At 44.5% G+C, this 18,935-nt stretch overlaps 1 protein-coding gene across 1 annotated transcript in view; it reads left to right on the top strand.

Moving 5' to 3' along the window:
- The window catches only part of LOC122795000, a 1,473,143-nt gene extending 1,469,872 nt beyond the window's left edge, over positions 1–3,271 (top strand). The window contains exon 8 of the mRNA XM_044063587.1: positions 2,636–3,271. Within this exon, the coding sequence (XP_043919522.1) occupies positions 2,636–2,770 (135 nt within the window). The 3' untranslated portion in view covers positions 2,771–3,271. The remainder of the gene's footprint in view (positions 1–2,635) is intronic.
- Positions 3,272–18,935: the final 15,664 nt, after the last annotated feature.

Genomic DNA, 18,935 nt, shown 5'->3' with positions numbered 1-18,935 from the left:
TTGAGCACGGAAAGTTGCAAGCGGGACCTCCGTTGGTGGATAAACAATCAGGAACTGACGATAGGATGCCCGTTTGTGCTCCCTGCCCCCGTAGCCACAGTAACCATGGACGCTTCCCTGATAGGATGGGGGGGACTTTTTCAGGGGAGAACAGTCCAAGGAGAGTGGTCGAAAATAGAGTACAATCTGCACATCAATATCCTGGAGTTGAGAGCAGTGTTCCTGGCATTGCAACACTTTCACGACTCCTTACCTCTGGGAACAGTGGCAATTCAGACGGACAATATGTCAGTAGTCTGGTACATAAACAAACAGGGAGGAACCAGGTCTTACCCCTTATGCAGTGAGGCCCTGAGAATCTGGCAATGGGCTGTGTCCACCGGATGCTTTCTAATAGCAACGCACATAGCGGACAGGTTGAGCAGAGCCATCCTGTTGCCTCACGAGTGGTCCCTCAAGAATCAAGTTGCGGAGAAGATCTTCCGCAGATAGAGCCAGCCTTGCTGCGATCTCTTTGCTTCCCCCTTGAACGCCAAATGCAGAAGCTACTTCGCCCTGCTTCCCCCTCCGGGGGGTGCCCCATAGGTACACGATTGGCCCTCAGGTCTCCTATATGCCTTCCCTCCTGTTCCATTGATTCCCAAATTTCTACAGAAAGCCAAAGGTCTGGGAAGGACCATCATCTTGATAGTGCCATTTTGGCCTCGACAGATCTGGTTTCCCTTTCTTCAAGCTCACCAGATGGAGGAACCTGCTGACCTACTCGTCAGGAGTTCCTCACCCATCTCTTCAGTTCCTAAAACTGACAGCTCGGCTGCTCCACTTCTCAATTTAGCCAGGTCGGATCTTCCATCCCCAGCAGTGCAACACATTTTAGTTTCTTCCCACAAAGCTTCCACAAGAAAACTGTATAGGAGCAAGTGGAAATGTTTTGTTTGTTGGGCCTCCAGACAAGGTATAGACCCTTTGGAGCCCCTATTCATAAAATTTTAGAATTTCTCTCCACACTCTTTCATTAAGGGGCCTCGACGTCCACGATAAGAGTTCAACTAGCTGCCATATCTAATTTTCATGTGGGTGAAGGAGGAGCTACAGTTATGTCCCACAGACTTTGTAGAGCATTTATGAAGGGTACCTTTCATCTCAGGCCACCCATACAAAACCCGGTATTTCCCTGGAACTTGAATTTAATGCTGTCTCAACTCATGTTGGAACCCTTCGAGCCAGCTTCAACATGTCCACTTAAGTATCTATCCTGGAAAACCCTGTTCCTGGTGGCAATCACTTCAGCTCGCAGAATCTCGGAGCTACAGGCATTGTCGATTAGACCCCCGTATATAGTTTTTCACCCAGACAGGGTCACCTTGCGTACTAACCCATCCTTTCTGCCGAAAGTATGTTCAGTGTTTCATATTAATCAATCCATTGAGCTTCCTACTTTTTTCAGGAACCATTCTAATAAATTGGAATACATGTTGCACAAATTGGACGTCCACAGACAGCTGAGATTTTATCTGGACAGAACCAAGGAATGTAGGAAATCAGATCAACTTTTTGTTTCCTATGCGGACAATAAGAAAGGACGGGCAGTAACAAAATGCACGTTATTCAAGTGGCTGTCAGACTGTATAAATTTTGTCTATTCATCCTCCAAGCAGTTTCTTCCATTCAAACCTAAAGCTCATTCTACCAGGGCTGTTTCCACTTCTCTGGCCCACACCGATCATTTGCCTTTGGATACCATATGTGCAGCGGCTACTTGGGCCAAGCCTCATATGTTTATTACTCACTACAAAGTGGAGAGGACCTCCAGGGACAGGGATTCCTTTGGTTCCACGGTTCTCAGGAATGTTCTTCCGTGAGCCACCCAGGGTTGCGGTGCTAGGGACGCTACCCGTGCGTAAGAACAAATGGCGAGATCGAACAATTTCACATACAGAAGTTATGTTCTTACCACAACATTCCATGTGAATTGTTCATCTCACCTTTGTTGTTACATTCCCTCCCTCCGTCCCCCTCCTCGTCCTGGAAGAACAAGTACGACTGGTGTCTGGTTACCTGGCACTACCTGCTTCTTTTTAGGTGTGCTCATTACTGTATGCCTGTCTATATATAATTTGAGTGTTACGATTTCGTGTGAATGGAAGCGTAGGCAAGAGGGTCACTTATATTCTTGAAGTCTGGTTTCGTAGCAAACTAGATCTCAGGGATAGCAGCAGGGGATCATGGGATAGGGACTGTACCTCGAGCTTCTCTTAGATGCAGAGCTTGCGATGTGTCCGATTCGGAGCCGAGGGTCGGCTCCGAACCCGTGCGTAATAACAAAGGCGAGATGAACAATTCACATGGAACGTTATGGTAAGAACATAACTTCTTTTTACTGAGACTTTTGTAGTTTAGAAATAAGTTCATCTTGTCATATGTGTGTTCAGTGAGCTCCATTACTTCTGTGAATACTGAAAGCTGTTGGCAGCACATCTAACTGCAGATTTTTTTTTGTCCTCAAACCATCAGTCTGAATCAGATGTCACTGGGGATATGAGACTACAGATCAGTGTGTCACTAGGAATGTCTTTCACTTTAGCTTCATTTCAGTCTTACAATTTTCTTTTTTTTTTCTTCTCCTTCACAATAGGAAAACAATAAGTCTTTGATTTGCACTGGTCCAGATGAATCCTTAGCCAGTCACCTTCTAGTATTTGATGCTGAGAAGTCTCGGAAGGAAAACCGTGTTGTCTTTTGTAGAAGAGAAGATACAGTAAAGATGTGACTGTAATCTTTTATATTGTAAAATGCCTACTGCCAGATATGTAGTAGTTACACTAATCTTTTACTTTTTTTCTGTAAATCTTAAAATACTAAATTTTTGTATGCTAACCTACATTTTCATGTAAATCTTAAAATACAATTTTTTTGTATGCTAACTGAATGTTTGACATAGTGGATTATACTTATCACTGTGGTCCTGAACGTTTTACTCATTACTGCCTGATTACACCTGAAAATGATGTTATATGTGTACAAAATTTTATTGTATTCTCTTTGTGGTTTCTGGTGCTGTTCCAAAAATTAGGCCAGTTGGGAATAATATTGTTAAGTGTTTATCAGGGAAAAATTAAAACTAAATTACATCAGATTTTCAGCTGAAGTGGTGACCACTACAAAGTTATAATAACGTTCATATAAACTGTTTTACTGTAGAGCAGATGTCCTTCAAGGATGCAACTGCAGTCCTGACATATGGGTTGTCCTGCCTCAGGCAGCCCTTCGGTCGGCCGGATTCCAAAGTCTGGGTCCGGCGTCGGCTGATGTCGCCCTTTCCCTGACGTCAGAGCGCCTGGGGTATAAAAGCGTCAGCCGACGCCATCTTCTTCAGTCTTTCTTGCTGCACGGTGCCCGAAGCAGAAGCAGTTCGCAAGTGCCGGTCAACCAGCTCCTGTGTTTTCAGCTACCGAAGTCTTCAAAAAAGCTAAGTACCCCGTTGGGGACCTTTTCTTGCCTCAGCCGATGTCAGATAAAACTGTAAAAGTTAATAATTGTTTAACTTGTGGGAAACAAATACCTCATAAGGATTTCCACTCTTACTGCTTACCCTGCCTAGGCCCAGAACACAACGTCTCGGCCTGTACAGCTTGTACTTCTTTCAATAAACGCACTCTTAGGCGTCGGGCAGAGTTTGCACAGGATTATTTTGGGGAAGATTTCTGTTATATCATGCCGTCGGAGCTTCCGACAGCACATTTACCTAAAAAACAGAAGGATAAGGACCGACACCCGCAGTCTGCGGGCTCGGCCGACACCACGCTTAGGCCTACCGCGAGTGTCTCGGTCTCTTCTGAGCCGGTTTCACAACCGCTACAGACCGACGACACCGCCCTACCGGTTACTTCGGTACCAGAGGCCAGCTCGGTGCCGGTTTCTGTTCTCCCCTCTGAGACCGTAGCCCAGGATATTTCTAACACCATTTCAGTGGATAAGACTACTCCAGCACGTGGGGCTGCCAGGCCTCCAGTGTCTATGTCCATTAAGGCCTACACACGTGCTAAGGCTGCCAAACAGGCTAAGTCTCTCCCTCCAAGATCTGTTTCTCTGGGATCCACTTCTGGTTCTCAAATTTTAAGTTTAGCTGAGGACCTTATTTCTTTAATTAGGGGTTCTCAGCCACATCCAGATAGAGGCTCTCAGCTGCCTTCTGTCAAGAGGCCTGGGGTTGAGCAGGTAGATCCCCAGTCCTCCGATGAGGCCTCAGGTGATTCTGCACATTCAGACTACCAGGAGGAGGCCTTCCCGGCCTATGAGGATTCTGATGCGGAGGAATCCATTCCCTCTGCTTCTCCTCCTGAGGAGTTTTCCTTTTGGGAAATGCTTCATTCCATGAGGGAACACTTCAAATGGCAAGGCCAAGAATACTCAGATTCTAGGAAAAGGTTAAGGGAATTTTTAAAGCTACCTCAGCATAGACCCTTAGCTATTCCTCCAGTTTTAAGTGTTTTAGATGATGTGTACTTAGAATCTAGTGTTTCCCCTGACTCCCTCCCCCCTGCTCCTGTCAAGCCAGACAGATACTACAGGGTCCCAGACACACATCAATTTCTGTACAAGGGCCATACTGCTGACCCTGAAACTATCTCTCAGGGGCCTAAAGGGGTTTCCTCCACTACTGCTAAGAATCCACTTCCTTCGGAAAGAGATTCTAGGGCTTTAGAAAGGTGGGGCAAGAAACTATATACATCTTCCACCCTTTCTATGCGAGCATTAAATTGTCAATTTCATATGATTCAGTATCAGGAATACATGTTGGATGACTTGCAAAAGAAATTGACTTCCCCTGAACCATTAGATAGAAAGGGGTTGCAGGAATTGGTTCATAATACTCAGAAGGTTAGCAACCATTTCCTTCAGTGTGGATATGATGCATTGGAAGCTTCATGTAGAGCAGCAATGACAGGTGTGGTCATACGCAGACATGCTTGGTTAAAGGAACAAACATTGCCAGACCATGTGAAAATTAAGCTTTTGGACGCACCACTAGAGAAACAAAAGCTATTTGGTGCTACTGCACAAGAGGTTTTAAAGAAAATAGAGGAAAAGGCAAAATCAGTGCAAACAGTCAAAGATTTCCTTCAGGTAAAGCCTCCAAAATTCAGCAGGAATTGGCCTTCTAAACATTGGTCCTTTCCAGACACAGACAAATTTCAAAGAGGCAAAAACAGACATGGCAGAGGTAGAGGGCAAACTCGAGGCTCCTACAGAGGACGTCAATGGCAGCCTCCGAACCAGAGAGGTGGGGCAGGACCTTCCACTGCTCCGCAGGGACAATCTCAATGACTTGACTTTGACTCCGCCATCCAGGGCTCAATTAGAAGCACCTTTGGGCGGAAAATTATCTTTATTCTCACAAAATTGGCACAATATTACAAAGGACAAATGGATACTGGACATAATAGACAAAGGATACAGATTCCATTTTCATACACTACCAACAAGACATGGCAGGCCAAACCTGCCACCAAATCAAAGGGCGGAGGCACTCAAACAAATAACAAACCTACTTCAAATAAGAGCAATAGAAAAGGTTCCTTCTGCAGAACAAGGCCAAGGATTTTATTCAAGACTGTTCCTTGTTCCAAGAAAAGAAAACCAATGGAGACCCATTCTGGACTTGTCCGCACTGAATACTTACCTTATTGTGCCAAAATTCAAAATGCTGACTTTACAGCAACTCCTTCCCATGCTGGGCAAGGGGTCTTGGCTGGTAACTCTGGACCTCAAGGAGGCATACCTGCATGTCCCAATCAGACAAAGTTGCAGAAGATACCTCAGATTTCTTGCAGGCTCAGAGCATTATCAATTCTCAGCATTGCCCTTTGGCTTATCTACTGCACCCAGAGTGTTCACGAAATGCCTGGCATCAGTAATTGCACATTGCAGACTTCAGGGGATACAAATATACCCTTACCTGGACGACTGCCTTATACAAGCGGACAGCCAACAAGTCTTGTTAAAAAACTTGGACTATGTCATTCGCCTACTGCAGGCCTTGGGATACACAGTCAATATTCAGAAATCAAGTCTCGTACCATCCCAACAAATACCTTTCCTGGGTGCCACACTGGACACAAACACCCAGATGGCGTTTATGACAGAAGAAAAACAAAAACAATTACCAGAATACTTCAGAAAATTGGCAACACACACCCAGATGACTGCAAGGAAAATCCTGCAGGCCCTGGGTTTCATGGCATCTTGCATTCTTCTGATTCCACACGCAAGGCTGCATATGAGGAAACTACAATGGTATCTAAAAAGTCTATGGTCTCAACACAGCCACAGCCTGGAAGCATTGATCCCACTCATTCCATGCCTTCAAAAGGAATTTCTGTGGTGGGCTCAAGCAAGCCAGATAAACAAAGGTCTGCCTTTCAGCAAGCCTCATACAAGTCAAACCATAACAACAGACGCCTCAGACCATGGATGGGGACGACATGGAGGGCAGATGCATTCAAGGACAATGGACACAAAAGAAAAGCACCTGCACATCAACCAAAAAGAAATGCTGGCAGTGATACATGCAATCAAGGCCTTCGAAAAGTTCATGCATCAGGGCCATCTACTAATAAAGACAGACAATACCACAGTTATGTGGTACATAAACAAGCAAGGAGGTACTCATTCCTACTCTCTTTGCAGACTGGCAATGAATCTCTGGGATATTTCCCTACAATTGAAAATAGAGCTACAATCCCAGTTTGTACCAGGGAAGGACAATGTTCTGGCGGACAGCCTAAGCAGAAACATCATGGATCCACACAAATGGATGTTGCATCCAGACATTTTCTTACAAATAACTCAAGCATGGGGAAGGCTGGACATAGATCTTTTTGTCTCCCGCCTCAATCACCATCTGAAAAAGTTTTGCACAAGGACCTACCATCCTCAAGCATGGAAGGTGGACGCTCTCTCCTTCAGTTGGAACTCTCTAACAGCATATGTCTTCCCACCTCTTCCTTTGATGACCAAGGTGTTACTAAAGATCAAGACAGAGCAACCGAAAGTCATACTGATAGCTCCAGACTGGCCAAGACAACACTGGTACCCACTGCTACGGAGCTTGACACACACCAATCCGTGGCTCCTTCCTCAATGGCCACTTCTTCTGACACAGCACAATTACAGGACACTACACCCCAGCTTGAAAACATTGAAGCTGACAGCTTGGAAGATTCCATGACTATTCCTCAGGATACACTTTCCAAAAGGGTAAAAGATATCATCCTGGAGGCGCGCAGACCTTCCACTAGAAAAACATACTCAGCAAAATGGAAGAGATTTCTTATCTGGAACAGCAAAAGGGTCAAGACCCATCAGTGATGAGCATTCCACAGATCCTAGAATATTTGGCTGAAATGCTCCACAATGGCCTTTCATATTCTTCCATAAAATACATGCTTCAGCAATATCTGCCAAATATAACACTGATCCGCCTGTATTTTCTCACCCATTGCTAAGACAGTTTCTAAGAGGTATAAAGAACATCAACCCTCCAAGGAAACCACCAGTGCCTGCATGGGACCTCAACTTCATGCTGGAAAAATTAACTCTTCCTCCCTTTGAACCAGCAGCATCTTCAGAGTTGCAATTTCTGTCTTGGAAGACAGCTTTCCTTCTGGCAGTAACCTCAGCAAGAAGAGTCTCTGAGCTACAGGCCCTTATGGCAATACATCCATTTCTCATTTTTCATCTGGACAGAGTTTCTTTGAGAACCAATCCGTCATTCATGCCAAAGGTGGTATCCAGGGTGTCCCTGAATCAAGCTATTCACCTGCCTACCTTCTTTCCCAATCCTCAAAATAAAGGAGACAGACTTCTGCACACCTTGGACATACACAGACAGTTGCGCTACTACTTGGACAGAACAAAGTCTTTCAGAAAATCTGACCAGCTTTTTGTAGCTTACGCTGCTGGAGTGCAGGGAAAAGCAATTTCCAAACAGACAATTTCTAAATGGATTGGAAATTGCATTCGATTCTGCTACTCTTTTCATGGAAAAACTGTGCCAGCTGACATCAGGCCACATTCCACCAGAGCTACAGCCACCTCCACAGCCTTTTTAAGAGGGGTGGCAACAAAGGACATTTTAGAAATTTCTGTGGAATAAAAGCTGTTTATTTTACTTCGCTGGTGCGTTGGTACTTCTTAAATTGAAGAAGCAAGTGGTATCCTGATAATATTTTTGTGCACGACTTGTTGCAACATCCACTGACTCTGGACTGGTTGCGGTCAGCCGCATTTTCTTTTTCTTTGTATTTTAACGTACTATTTGGTTATACATTTTAGAAACTGCTACATGGAGCTCTGTGCATACATTTTCCAAACATTACAACCTGCCTTTATATTCCAGATCCAGAGCATGGTTTGCTTCTGCAGTCCTGCAGGGCATTTTAGCTACACCATCTTTGTCTTAGTGCCTACCACCCCCAGGTTGGCTATGGTATTCAACCCATATGTCAGGACTGCAGTTGCATCCTTGAAGGACATAGTACAGTTCTGTACCTACCATAAATGTAGATGTCCGATAGGTATACAACTGCAGTCAGGTTTTCCCTCCCACCTACCCCTCTGTGGTATTCTTTTGGGTTTCTACCCCTCATTTTAGCTACCTGGGGTAATCTTTTATGGTGTATTTGTTTTTATGTTGTTGTACTTGTCTGGAATTTTTTCTCTATTTTCAAAATTTAGCCTTCCTTAGAGGGCACCTGGCATCTGGGGCAAGAAACACTGAAGAAGATGGCGTCGGCTGACGCTTTTATACCCCAGGCGCTCTGACATCGGGGAAAGGGCAACATCAGCCGACGCCGGACCCAGACTTAGGAATCCGGCCTACCGAAGGGCTGCCTGAGGCAGGACAACCCATATGTCAGGACTGCAGTTGCATACCTATCGGACATCTAAATTTATGGTAGGTACAAAACTGTACTATTTGCTTCATCATTTCATAGCAACTTGTTTATTAAAAACTGTTTTGCTCTATGGTTTATCTGAAGGTAGGGTACGATTTAAGCACTTAATGAAATGAAGCTGTAATTTTTTAATGTAATAAAACTTTTGTTTAATTCTTGATATGTATCCGTCTTAATAGCAAATTTAGAAACTGAGTAACTCATAATCTTACTTAACACGCCTGTTTTGCTCTTGTACAGACTGTAAACTGACAAAAGTCAGGTAAAAACGCAGAATATGTTGATTTGTTTAGGTGTTTAAAAACATTGTTATTACATGCACGGTGCAAACCTTTTCCAAGATCTAAAAGTTCTAACATTAAATGTTCCTTACATAAATGTTTGCAGTTTATGGAGTTATCTTGGACAAAAGTGATGTCCTAAACATGTACAAATTGTAGTCACTCTTTGTTTAATTTTATTTAGTGGGTGGGTGGGATCATCTGACCCTTTTCAGCTATGACCCAGCCTCACATGAGAAGTGCTTGGAAGCACAATAAATAGATGAAATCAACAGAGTGTACATAGATGTTGAACTGAGCTTATGTAAAGTAACAAAATGAACATAAAATTACAGATAAAAAACTGCAGATAACTTGCATCTATTACAGAAAATAATATCATTGCAGGTAAAAAAGAAGTTATGTTCTTACCATAACGTTCCATGTGAATTGTTCATCTCGCCTTTGTTCTTACACACATGAGTTCGGAGCCGAGTCGGCCACATCACCAGCTTCGCATCTTCGAGAAAGCTCGAGGCACAGTGCTATCCCATGATCCTCCGGTGTCAGCCCTCAGATCTAGTTTGCTAACACTTGAAGAATCCTACTAGTTTCTGCGCCCTAGCGCACAGGAAAGTACTACACTGTCTAATACTTTATCATAAAGTAGAGGAGAAAAGATGCCATACCTGAAGTACAGTAGGAAGCTCAAGAACACCCACATGTAGAGAAGACCAAACTGAGCTCAAGACATGCCTGTTCTCCTAGGACATAGGATGGGGGATGGAGGGGGGGGGAATGTAAGAACAAAGGCGAGATGAACAATTCATATGGAACGTTATGGTAAGAGCATAACTTCTTTATGTGAAATTGTTCGATCTCGCCGTTTGTTCTTACACACATGGGTAGCGTCCCTAGCTCCTTTATCCTGGGTGGCTCAAGGGAGAACATTCCTGAGAACAGTGGAACCAAACGTAGCCCTGTCTCTGGAGTTTTTCTCTAATTTGTAGTGGGTAATAAAGGTATGTGGTTTTGCCCAGGTTGCCGCCGCACAAATGGTATCTGATGGTAAGCGAGTGGCATGGGCCAAGGAAGTAGCAACTGCCCTCGTAGAATGAGCTCTAGGATTAAAGGGGAGCTGTTGTTTTGATTCTGCATATACGAAATTTATACAATCCGATAGCCATTTGGATAAAGTAACTTTCACTATCGCTTGTCCCTTTTTTTGGTCAGCATAAGATACAAATAGTTGGTCTGATTTTCTGTATTCCTTTGTCCTGTCTAAGTAAAATCTTAGCTGCCTGTGGACATCCAACTTGTGCAGCATGAATTCCAGCTTATTAGAGTGATTTTTAAAGAAGGTGGGTAGTTGAATGGATTGATTAATGTTTTGAACTGAACAAATCTTTGGAAGGAAGGATGGATTGGTGCGCAACGTAACTCTGTCTGGGTGAAAAATCATGTATGGGGGCCGGACAGACAAAGCCTGCAACTCTGAAACTCTCCGAGCGGAAGTGATGGCAACCAGAAAGAGCGTCTTCCATGATAAAAATTTGAGAAGAGTTGTGGCGGCTGGTTCGAATGGGGGCAGCATGAGCCGTGATAACATCAGGTTAAGATTCCACGGGGCGACTGGATCATGAAAAGGAAGACGTAGGTGAAATTTACCTTTCATAAAGGCTTTGCAAAGTCTGTGGGACATGAGAGAATTATCTCCTAGACCAATATGAAAATTGGATATAGCCGCCAGCTGTACTCTTATCATGGAAGTGGAAGCTCCTTCCTGAAAGAGTGTGGAAAGAAACTCTAATATCTTGTGTACTGGAGCCCCTGATAAATCTATACCCTGTTGTGAGGCCCAGTATGCAAAATGCTTCCACTTGCTATTGTATAACTTCCTCGTGGATGGCTTATGGGAAGATACAATGATCTGCTGAACTGCAGGGGACAGCAAGTTTGACCTGGCTAAGACGGGAAGCGGAGCAGCCAAGCTGTCAGTTTGAGGGACTTGAGAGATGTGTGGGGAACTCCCGACGAGTGCGTCAACAGGTCTGGCACTGGGTCCAGAATCCACGGTTCATCCACCTGATGAGTTTGAAGAAAGGGAAACCAGATTTGTCGAGGCCAGAATGGGGCTATCAAAATTATGGTCCTTTCCAGACGTTTGGCTTTCTGCAAGAATTTGGGGATTAATGGGATAGGAGGAAAAGCGTAAAGGAGACCTGGGGGCCAATCGTGTACCAGTGCATCCCTGGGGGTGCCCCCCGGAGGGGGTAGTAGGGCAAAGTAGCTTCTGCATTTGGCAGTCAATGGGGATGCAAATAGGTCGCAGCAAGGCTGGCCCCATCTGCGGAAAATCATTTCCGCTACTTGAGGTTTGAGGGACCACTCGTGGGGCAACAGGATAGCTCTGCTCAACCTGTCCGCAATCACGTTGGATGTCCCCAGGATGTGCGTTGCTATCAGAAAGCATCCGGTGGACACAGCCCATTGCCAAATCCTGAGGGCCTCTCTGCACAATGGATAGGACCTGGTTCCCCCTTGTTTGTTTATGTACCAGACTACTGACATGTTGTCTGTCTGAACTGTCACTGGTCCCAGAGGCAAAGTCTTGTGAAAGTGCTGCAATGCTAGAAACACTGCCCTCAGCTCTAGGACACTGATGTGCAGATTGTATTCCAAATTGGACCATTGACCTTGGACTGTTCTTCCCTGAAAAAGCCCCTCCCCCACCCTATCAGGGAAGTGTCCGTGGTCACAGTCGCTGTAGGAGTGGGTAATACGAACGGTCGGCCTGTTATTAGATCCTGACTGTGCATCCACCAAAGGAGGTCTCGTTTGCAAGAGTCTGTGATTAGGATTTGGTGAGACAGTGGGAGCTGTTGGTACAACCACTGGGCGAAGAGCATCCACTGAAGAATCCTCTTATGCATTCTGCCTAGGGGAACTACAATAAGGGCGGCTGCCATCATCCCTAGGACTCGTAGGATTTGTCCTGCAGGGACTTTCCTGCTCTGAAGAAGGATAGTAATTTGAGTTCTGAGGGCTGATACCCTTAATGGGGGGAGATTGACTCGAGCCAGGGTAGTGTCCAAATCTGCCCCTGTAAATGAGATACGCTGTGAGGGCGATAGTGCAGACTTTCCAAAATTGATTGTTATGCCTAGAGAGGAGCAAAGGTTGATGGTGTAATCCCTGGCTTGCACAAGGCGATACTCGGTGGTGGCGGAGAGGAGCTAGTCGTCTAGGTAAGGAAACACCAGGAATCCCATCTGTCTCAAGTGAGACACTACTACTGCCATGCATTTGGTGAACACCCTGGGGGCTGTGGTGAGACCAAAGGGCAGAGCACGAAACTGGTAATGACTGGCTCCCAGCCGGAAGCGCAGATGATCTCTGGATGCTCTGGCCATCTTAATATGGTAGTACGCGTCCTTGAGATCTATAGAGCACAACCAGTCATCCTCCTGCAGGAAAGGAAGTATCGACTGAAGCGTGACCATCCGGAACTTTGCCTTCTCCACGAAGGTGTTGAGTTTGCTGAGATCCAAAATCGGTCTCCAGTCCCCTGTTTTCTTCGGAACTAAAAAGAACCTTGAGTAAGTTCCGGATCCTATTTGGTCCGCCGGGACTGGTTGGATGACTCTGTTTTCGAGCAGCCTTTCTATCTCTACAACTGCCTGGTCTCGCAGACTGGGTGGAACATCTGGGAGCGGGCGGGGTTTTTATAAAGGGAATATTGTAGCCTCTGGTAACTATGCTTTTTACCCAGGAATCTGATGTGAGATTTAGCCAGGCCTCCGGGTATAAAGCTAAGCGACCCCCGACTGCCTCCAGAGTAGGACAGTCGAGCCTGCACTCAGGAGTGCTGGAAGGGTTCCCAGAGAAGGTCTCTCTATCACCCTGATTTTGCGGACCCCCTCTGCCACCTGGGCGGTGTCTTCCATTTCTTGCCCCTCCTCTGCCTCTGGAGGGGGTATCACTCTGAGTGGGCTGAAAGGATCCCTGAGTCTTTCGGAACCACATTTTTCTGCCTCTATTCCCTTTGGGGTATGGTCTGGATGGGGCGGAAAAATGGACCCCTACGGCAGACAGGGTCTTCCCTTCTTGCTCACACCTAGTGAGGGTGTTCTTTACTTTGGAGCCAAACAAGGAAGCACCATCAAAGGGGGCGTTTGTAAAGTAAGACTTGAAAGATTCTGCAAAGGAGCATAGGCGCAACTAGGATTGCCTCCTCAGAGCAATCGCTGAAGCTGCCGCCCTACTTGATCCTTCGGCTGCGTATGAAATAAGCCTCATGGACGAGTTCACTATGGAGTTGAGGGTATTAAGCTGTGCTGTCACTTTTTTGGAGACAGCAGCATCTGTGTTACCCTGGAGAGTATCTCCGAGTTCCTTAAGGAGATCTCTCTGTAGATGCGTGAAATGCGTAAGGTAGTTGAGCGATCTCATGGAGAAAGTCACAGAACTAAATACGCACTTCCCGTACCTGTCCATCATCCTAGAATCCTTATTAGGAGGATGGACAGAGGAGGATGATTCGGACATTTCCTTTTTAGTGGCTGCCGCCACCACCATAGTATCCACAGGAACTCCTTTTGTAAGGTAACTCTTGTCTTGAGGGGCCGTGATGTTATTTGTTAGGTCTACGGGGGACCGGTTCCACTGTATCAGGTGATTCCCAAGCTCTACGGGCTATAAGATCCATAAGCTCGTCAAACGGAGGGGTCACCCAGGAGGTAGAAGGTTGAGCCCCAAATGCCTTCAGCAGTACCGATTCATCTGCAGAAGAGGGAAGGGATTGCCAATCTCCCCTCTGTTTCAAGAGTTCTAAAATGTCAGCAAAAGAGACATCTTCAGAGGGGGACCGTGGGGACCCTTCTCCTTCATCCAAATCAGTATCCGATGTTAGAGATTCCTGTGGGGAATCTATGTGCCTCCTCTTGCACAATCTTTTCCTCGGTACATCCTCAGAGGGGGCTTCTGGGGATGCCTCCAAGGAAGTAGGGGCGCCCTCTGGGGCTTGCTGAGGCATTGGGTCTCGACACTTAGCATGGACCGAAGGTACAGAATCAGAACATGGACCCTTTGGGGAAGGAGAAGAAGATGTCGATGATGTAAGTGTCTGTTCAGACAAGACCTTCCTCATGATGTCGAAGGCACCGGTGCCTCAGTCTGAGGATGCCATTGGTTCCGAAGAAGCCGATAGCCTCCCGGGAACCGGAGCCATGGGCTCCGACCCTGAGGACGGAACCGAGCTGATCTGAGCTGAGGCCCCGAGGGGAAGAGTCGGAACCGAAAGTTCGGTTCGACTGTCCCCCATGGAACCAAGGAAAGACCGTCGGCCTTGAGACCCCCCGGCTGGCTCCGAGGGTGTCGCGGTTAAAGGTGTCGATAGCACAACTGGAGGCTTTGGCACCGAGGGCTCTACACTCATCGGCTCTTTGATTCCTGGCTCCAACGACTCGAGAGGTCTCGGAGGAGGATTGGTCGAAGGCGTAGGAAGGGTCTCGAGTTTCGATACCAACTGGGATGAAACTGCAATGAGTTTAGACAGAGCTGAGTTCTCCATTAGCTTCTGTACCACTCGGTCGACGTCAGAATCGGAAAGCGGCCTCGAAGAATGGGTCGAAGGGGCCGAAGCCGTCACCGAGCGAAGGATTGAAGGCGGTGGTAACTCCGATACCGGCTCCAACACGGTAGTCTCGATCAGAGACAAGGATTCGATGCCCGACCCCGAGGCCTTTGGAGCCGGCATCTGAATCTGGAAAGAGGTGCTCGGAGCCGAGGACTTAGGCTCCGACACTCTTGAAGACTTCGACCCCTTCAAAGACTTGGACACTTGTTCGGTCTTGTCCAGGGCCTCTTGAAATTTGGGTTTAAGCAACCCTCTGTCAACCAACTTCCTGCGTCTTTCCAGCATGACCCTCCCACTGAAGGAATGACATATGGAGCAGTCTTCCTGCAAGTGGAGAGGGCCAAGACAGTAGACGCAGGAGGAATGGTTATCGGTAATGGACATCTTTTGTCCACACTGACATCTCTTGAAGCCTGATTTGGCTTTCTCAGACATTTTAAACAGTAAAGTTATGAAAAAAAATATATATATATCAAAAAACACAGCACACTTATATATAGAAACACACAATATATATAAGTTTAAATATTTATATATATATATATTTATAATAATAATAGAGAGGCAGTATCTAACTATGTTATAAGGGAAAAAGGGGGAAAATGTTAAGGCAAAAACTACAATAAAATATAAAAATTACTGTCAATCCTGACAGAAAAATCCAAGGCCTTAACTAAGTAAATACTAAACTATTTTTTTTTGTATCTAATAGAAAAAAGCACACTCTGTTAACTACACCTACACTACTGTACTACTTATAAAACTATTTTAATCACTAATTTAAACTACAAATTCGAAAAAGATGAAATATAAAGAAAATATACTGGCCCGAGCCTCTCAGGATGCAATCTGCTGCTAGTGGCAAACTAGATCTGGGGGTTGACACTGGAGGATCATGGGATAGCACTGTGCCTCGATCTTTCTCTAAGACGCGAAGCTGGTGATGTGGCCGATTCGGAGCCGAGGATCAGCTCCGAACCCATGTGTGTAAGAACAAACAGCGAGATCGAACAATTTCACATAATTTACTTTCTCTCTCTCTCTCTCTCTCAAGTATCATCATACAGTGGAAATGAGACATTAAATCCAGGGTCCAGCTGCCTGAATCGGTGGTAGCTCAGGTAGATGTAAAAGATCCAGTGGTACCTATTGGAAAGAGCAGGCAAATTCCTCCAGTGTCTTTGCCAAATTTCCCCTAGTAGTATAAATACTACTGCAGGTCTCCCCTGAAAAGAGGCCATTAGTCTAGTGGGAATAACTTGGTCAGCAAAGGATGGAGGGATAAGCAGAGAGAGAGAGAGAGAGAGAGAGAATGTAGGGATACATTTTAGGAACATAGAAGTAAGAAGTTAATCTGCTTTGCTATTAACCTGAGTCTCTGAAGCATGACCATTCTGCAACCTTAAAAAGTTGCTCTTTCAAATTAGATGTAACGGTAGTTAAGTTTTTTATAGTTCTCTAATTTGTGGAAGTTGGGGGGGGTGATTCCCAGAGGAAGGTCCAAGCCTGATGAGAGCTTTTTTTCCCAGTAGTAGTTTTTATCCTTCTCTCATCACTGCACCTCCCTTCAATCTTTAAATTGGCTTGAACTCCCCAATCAACTTGACTTCCTCCAAATTGTCACACCCACAAATTATTATTTCAACCTACTAGCTGCCCGCACTATCTAATATTCTACAACCATATACCCCCCTCAGACCCCTTAGATCTACTCACCAAAACCTTATAACCATCCACATACCCAAGCGCCCAGCTGGTCAGCTTCTACTGTCCTTTTCCCTAGCTAAAAAATGGAATGCCCTGTCCTCTACACTGAGGACCTGTGACAACCTAAACACCTTCAAAACACAACTTCATTCTTACCTGTTTCTTCACAGAAAATGTAACTGCACTCTTCATCCCATACCTCCCAAGCTCTCCTCCTCCTTCTCTCCTGGCTAACCTTCATACCTTTCTAACTTCTCTCATAAACTTAGATTATAAATTTAGCTAATATTAACATCCAGCCATTATGCATCCCGTTCTCCTGGACAATTCATTAATATCTTTGTTGTTTTAGTGAATGATACCTGTTTGACTGCAGTTCTACCTGTTGTTTATAATACTACCTATTGATTGTAATGCAAATATTTTCTTTGTAATTCATTATGTGATGTAACTTTGTATTGTGGAGCTTTTCTCCCCGGGCCTACACTGAAAAAGGGCTCTCGAGCCCAGTGGACCTCCCCAGTCACCAAACTGGAATAAATAAATAAATAACTTGGGTCTGATTGTACAGAAGCATCATTGTGTTCCTCTCTAAGATAGTAGAATTGACTTTTGATATGAAATTTAGTTATTAATGTTGAGCACTGATGCATTCTTATAATTTTGGAAAGAAGTGAGCTAAAGAGGAAGGTGTCTCTGCACTGAATAGGCAGCCAGTTTAGTTCTCTGAAAAGGACACAGTTGATGGGTATAACTTGCTGCAAGTAAAGAAAATCTGCATATTTGTTTTCAAACCTATTTGTATTCTGTTTGATTTTGATCAGATTTTGGTGAAAGCAGTGAAAAGATTGTATTCCAGCTTTGGAATTAACACATTTTTGGCTACTGCTTTTCATGCCATGGAGCAGAATAGTTGCGATATTTTGTAGCAAATTTTTAATTGCCTTACATTTTACTCATAATCCATATGTTTGGTGTGATAAGGGAAGAGTCCAGATTCAAGCCTAGGTATTTTTGTTCTATAACAGTGAGTATGTTGTTACCATTACTGTCTGTAATTATCAGAGCATTTCTGTTGTTTCACCCAGTTGGAGGGTCAAAATCCATTAAGGATGACTTTTTAGAATTAATTATGAACATGTTAGTGTAAACTCACTGGTATAACAATAAAACATTGATTTGCAATGTGGTTTGAAGTATTTTTGACTGTTTATCAGACTGTAGAAGTAAGAGGTTATCTGCATATATAATAATCTCAATTGAGGGGATGTCATAAGTAACTTAATTTATAAAAAGAAAGAACAGTAGTAGACCAAGCACAGAACATCGTAGTACACCATCGTTGAGTGCATATGTTGGAAAAGCTGTTTTGTTCTAGCACTTTAACGGTACTATTTTCTAAATACCTTAAATCATGTGAAAACAGTGTTGCCAAAGTTAAATCTAGAGCTTTTTTAATGAGTACCACATGTCTGATTGTAGACTATAAATAGGCCACATGTGAGAAGACCCTCACTCATCCTGCTATGTATGATATCAATGGCTGAGTAAAATGTGTTCCCTATGATTAATCACATATATATCATTTAGTCAACACATGCACAAGTGATTAATCTAAACTCAAATGTCTACATCCTTGGAAGATCATCATTTCATAACACACACACCTGAGATTGTAAAACACATAGGGAACAATGTTTTGCATGAGACAAGCCCCCACACCCCTATTCATTATATATACTTCCTCTGAGGTAGATCAAACATGAAGAAGAGGGAGAAAGTAAGACAGAAACAAAACTCATCTTCTTCCTCTTCTCTGACTCCAAAATGCAATTAATGTATGACCTAGGCAGGTCTGATGCAGCAAACCATTAAATACAGGAAACAAGTAATCATCATGTTTCAGTGTCCAGAAACTCACTGTTTAGGGCTGAGATAAAGTGTAGGTTTCCTATGCAACTCTTAAGAGTCTGAAGGTAAGTTCACACTGTCTTTCTGTTCCACTTGATCTTTGACTGTGTATGTGCATCAGGAGAGAAAGAGAAAGAATCATTCACACTGTTTTTGTTCCTAAGCACAGATCCAGTCTGATTCCTGACTCGTTTTCCCCATTTCCTCTAATGTCTCCTCTGGCTAAAATCATTGGGAAGGCAGCAGTCTTTAAGTTACAGGCTCACCAAGAGAGTTATGGCCTGCTGACCAGCTTTCAGAATGGCTTATGAAAAAGGTACAGCAGCAGTGCTTATCTTCTGTTCTTGATGGATGCACTGTAGTGTGCAGTCAAAATTGGAAAGCTTATACATAGTATATTTATAGACTTCTTCAAGGCATTCAGCTTTGTTGGCTATCACCTTCTCATCAAGGAACTCT

Source organism: Protopterus annectens, chromosome 2.part1 (assembly GCF_019279795.1).
Source record: "Protopterus annectens isolate FY-2018-M chromosome 2.part1, PAN1.0, whole genome shotgun sequence".
Lineage (NCBI taxonomy): Eukaryota > Metazoa > Chordata > Ceratodontiformes > Protopteridae > Protopterus > Protopterus annectens.
The sequence above is the reverse complement of the archived record's forward strand: the minus strand, read 5'-3'. Positions and strand labels throughout refer to the sequence as shown.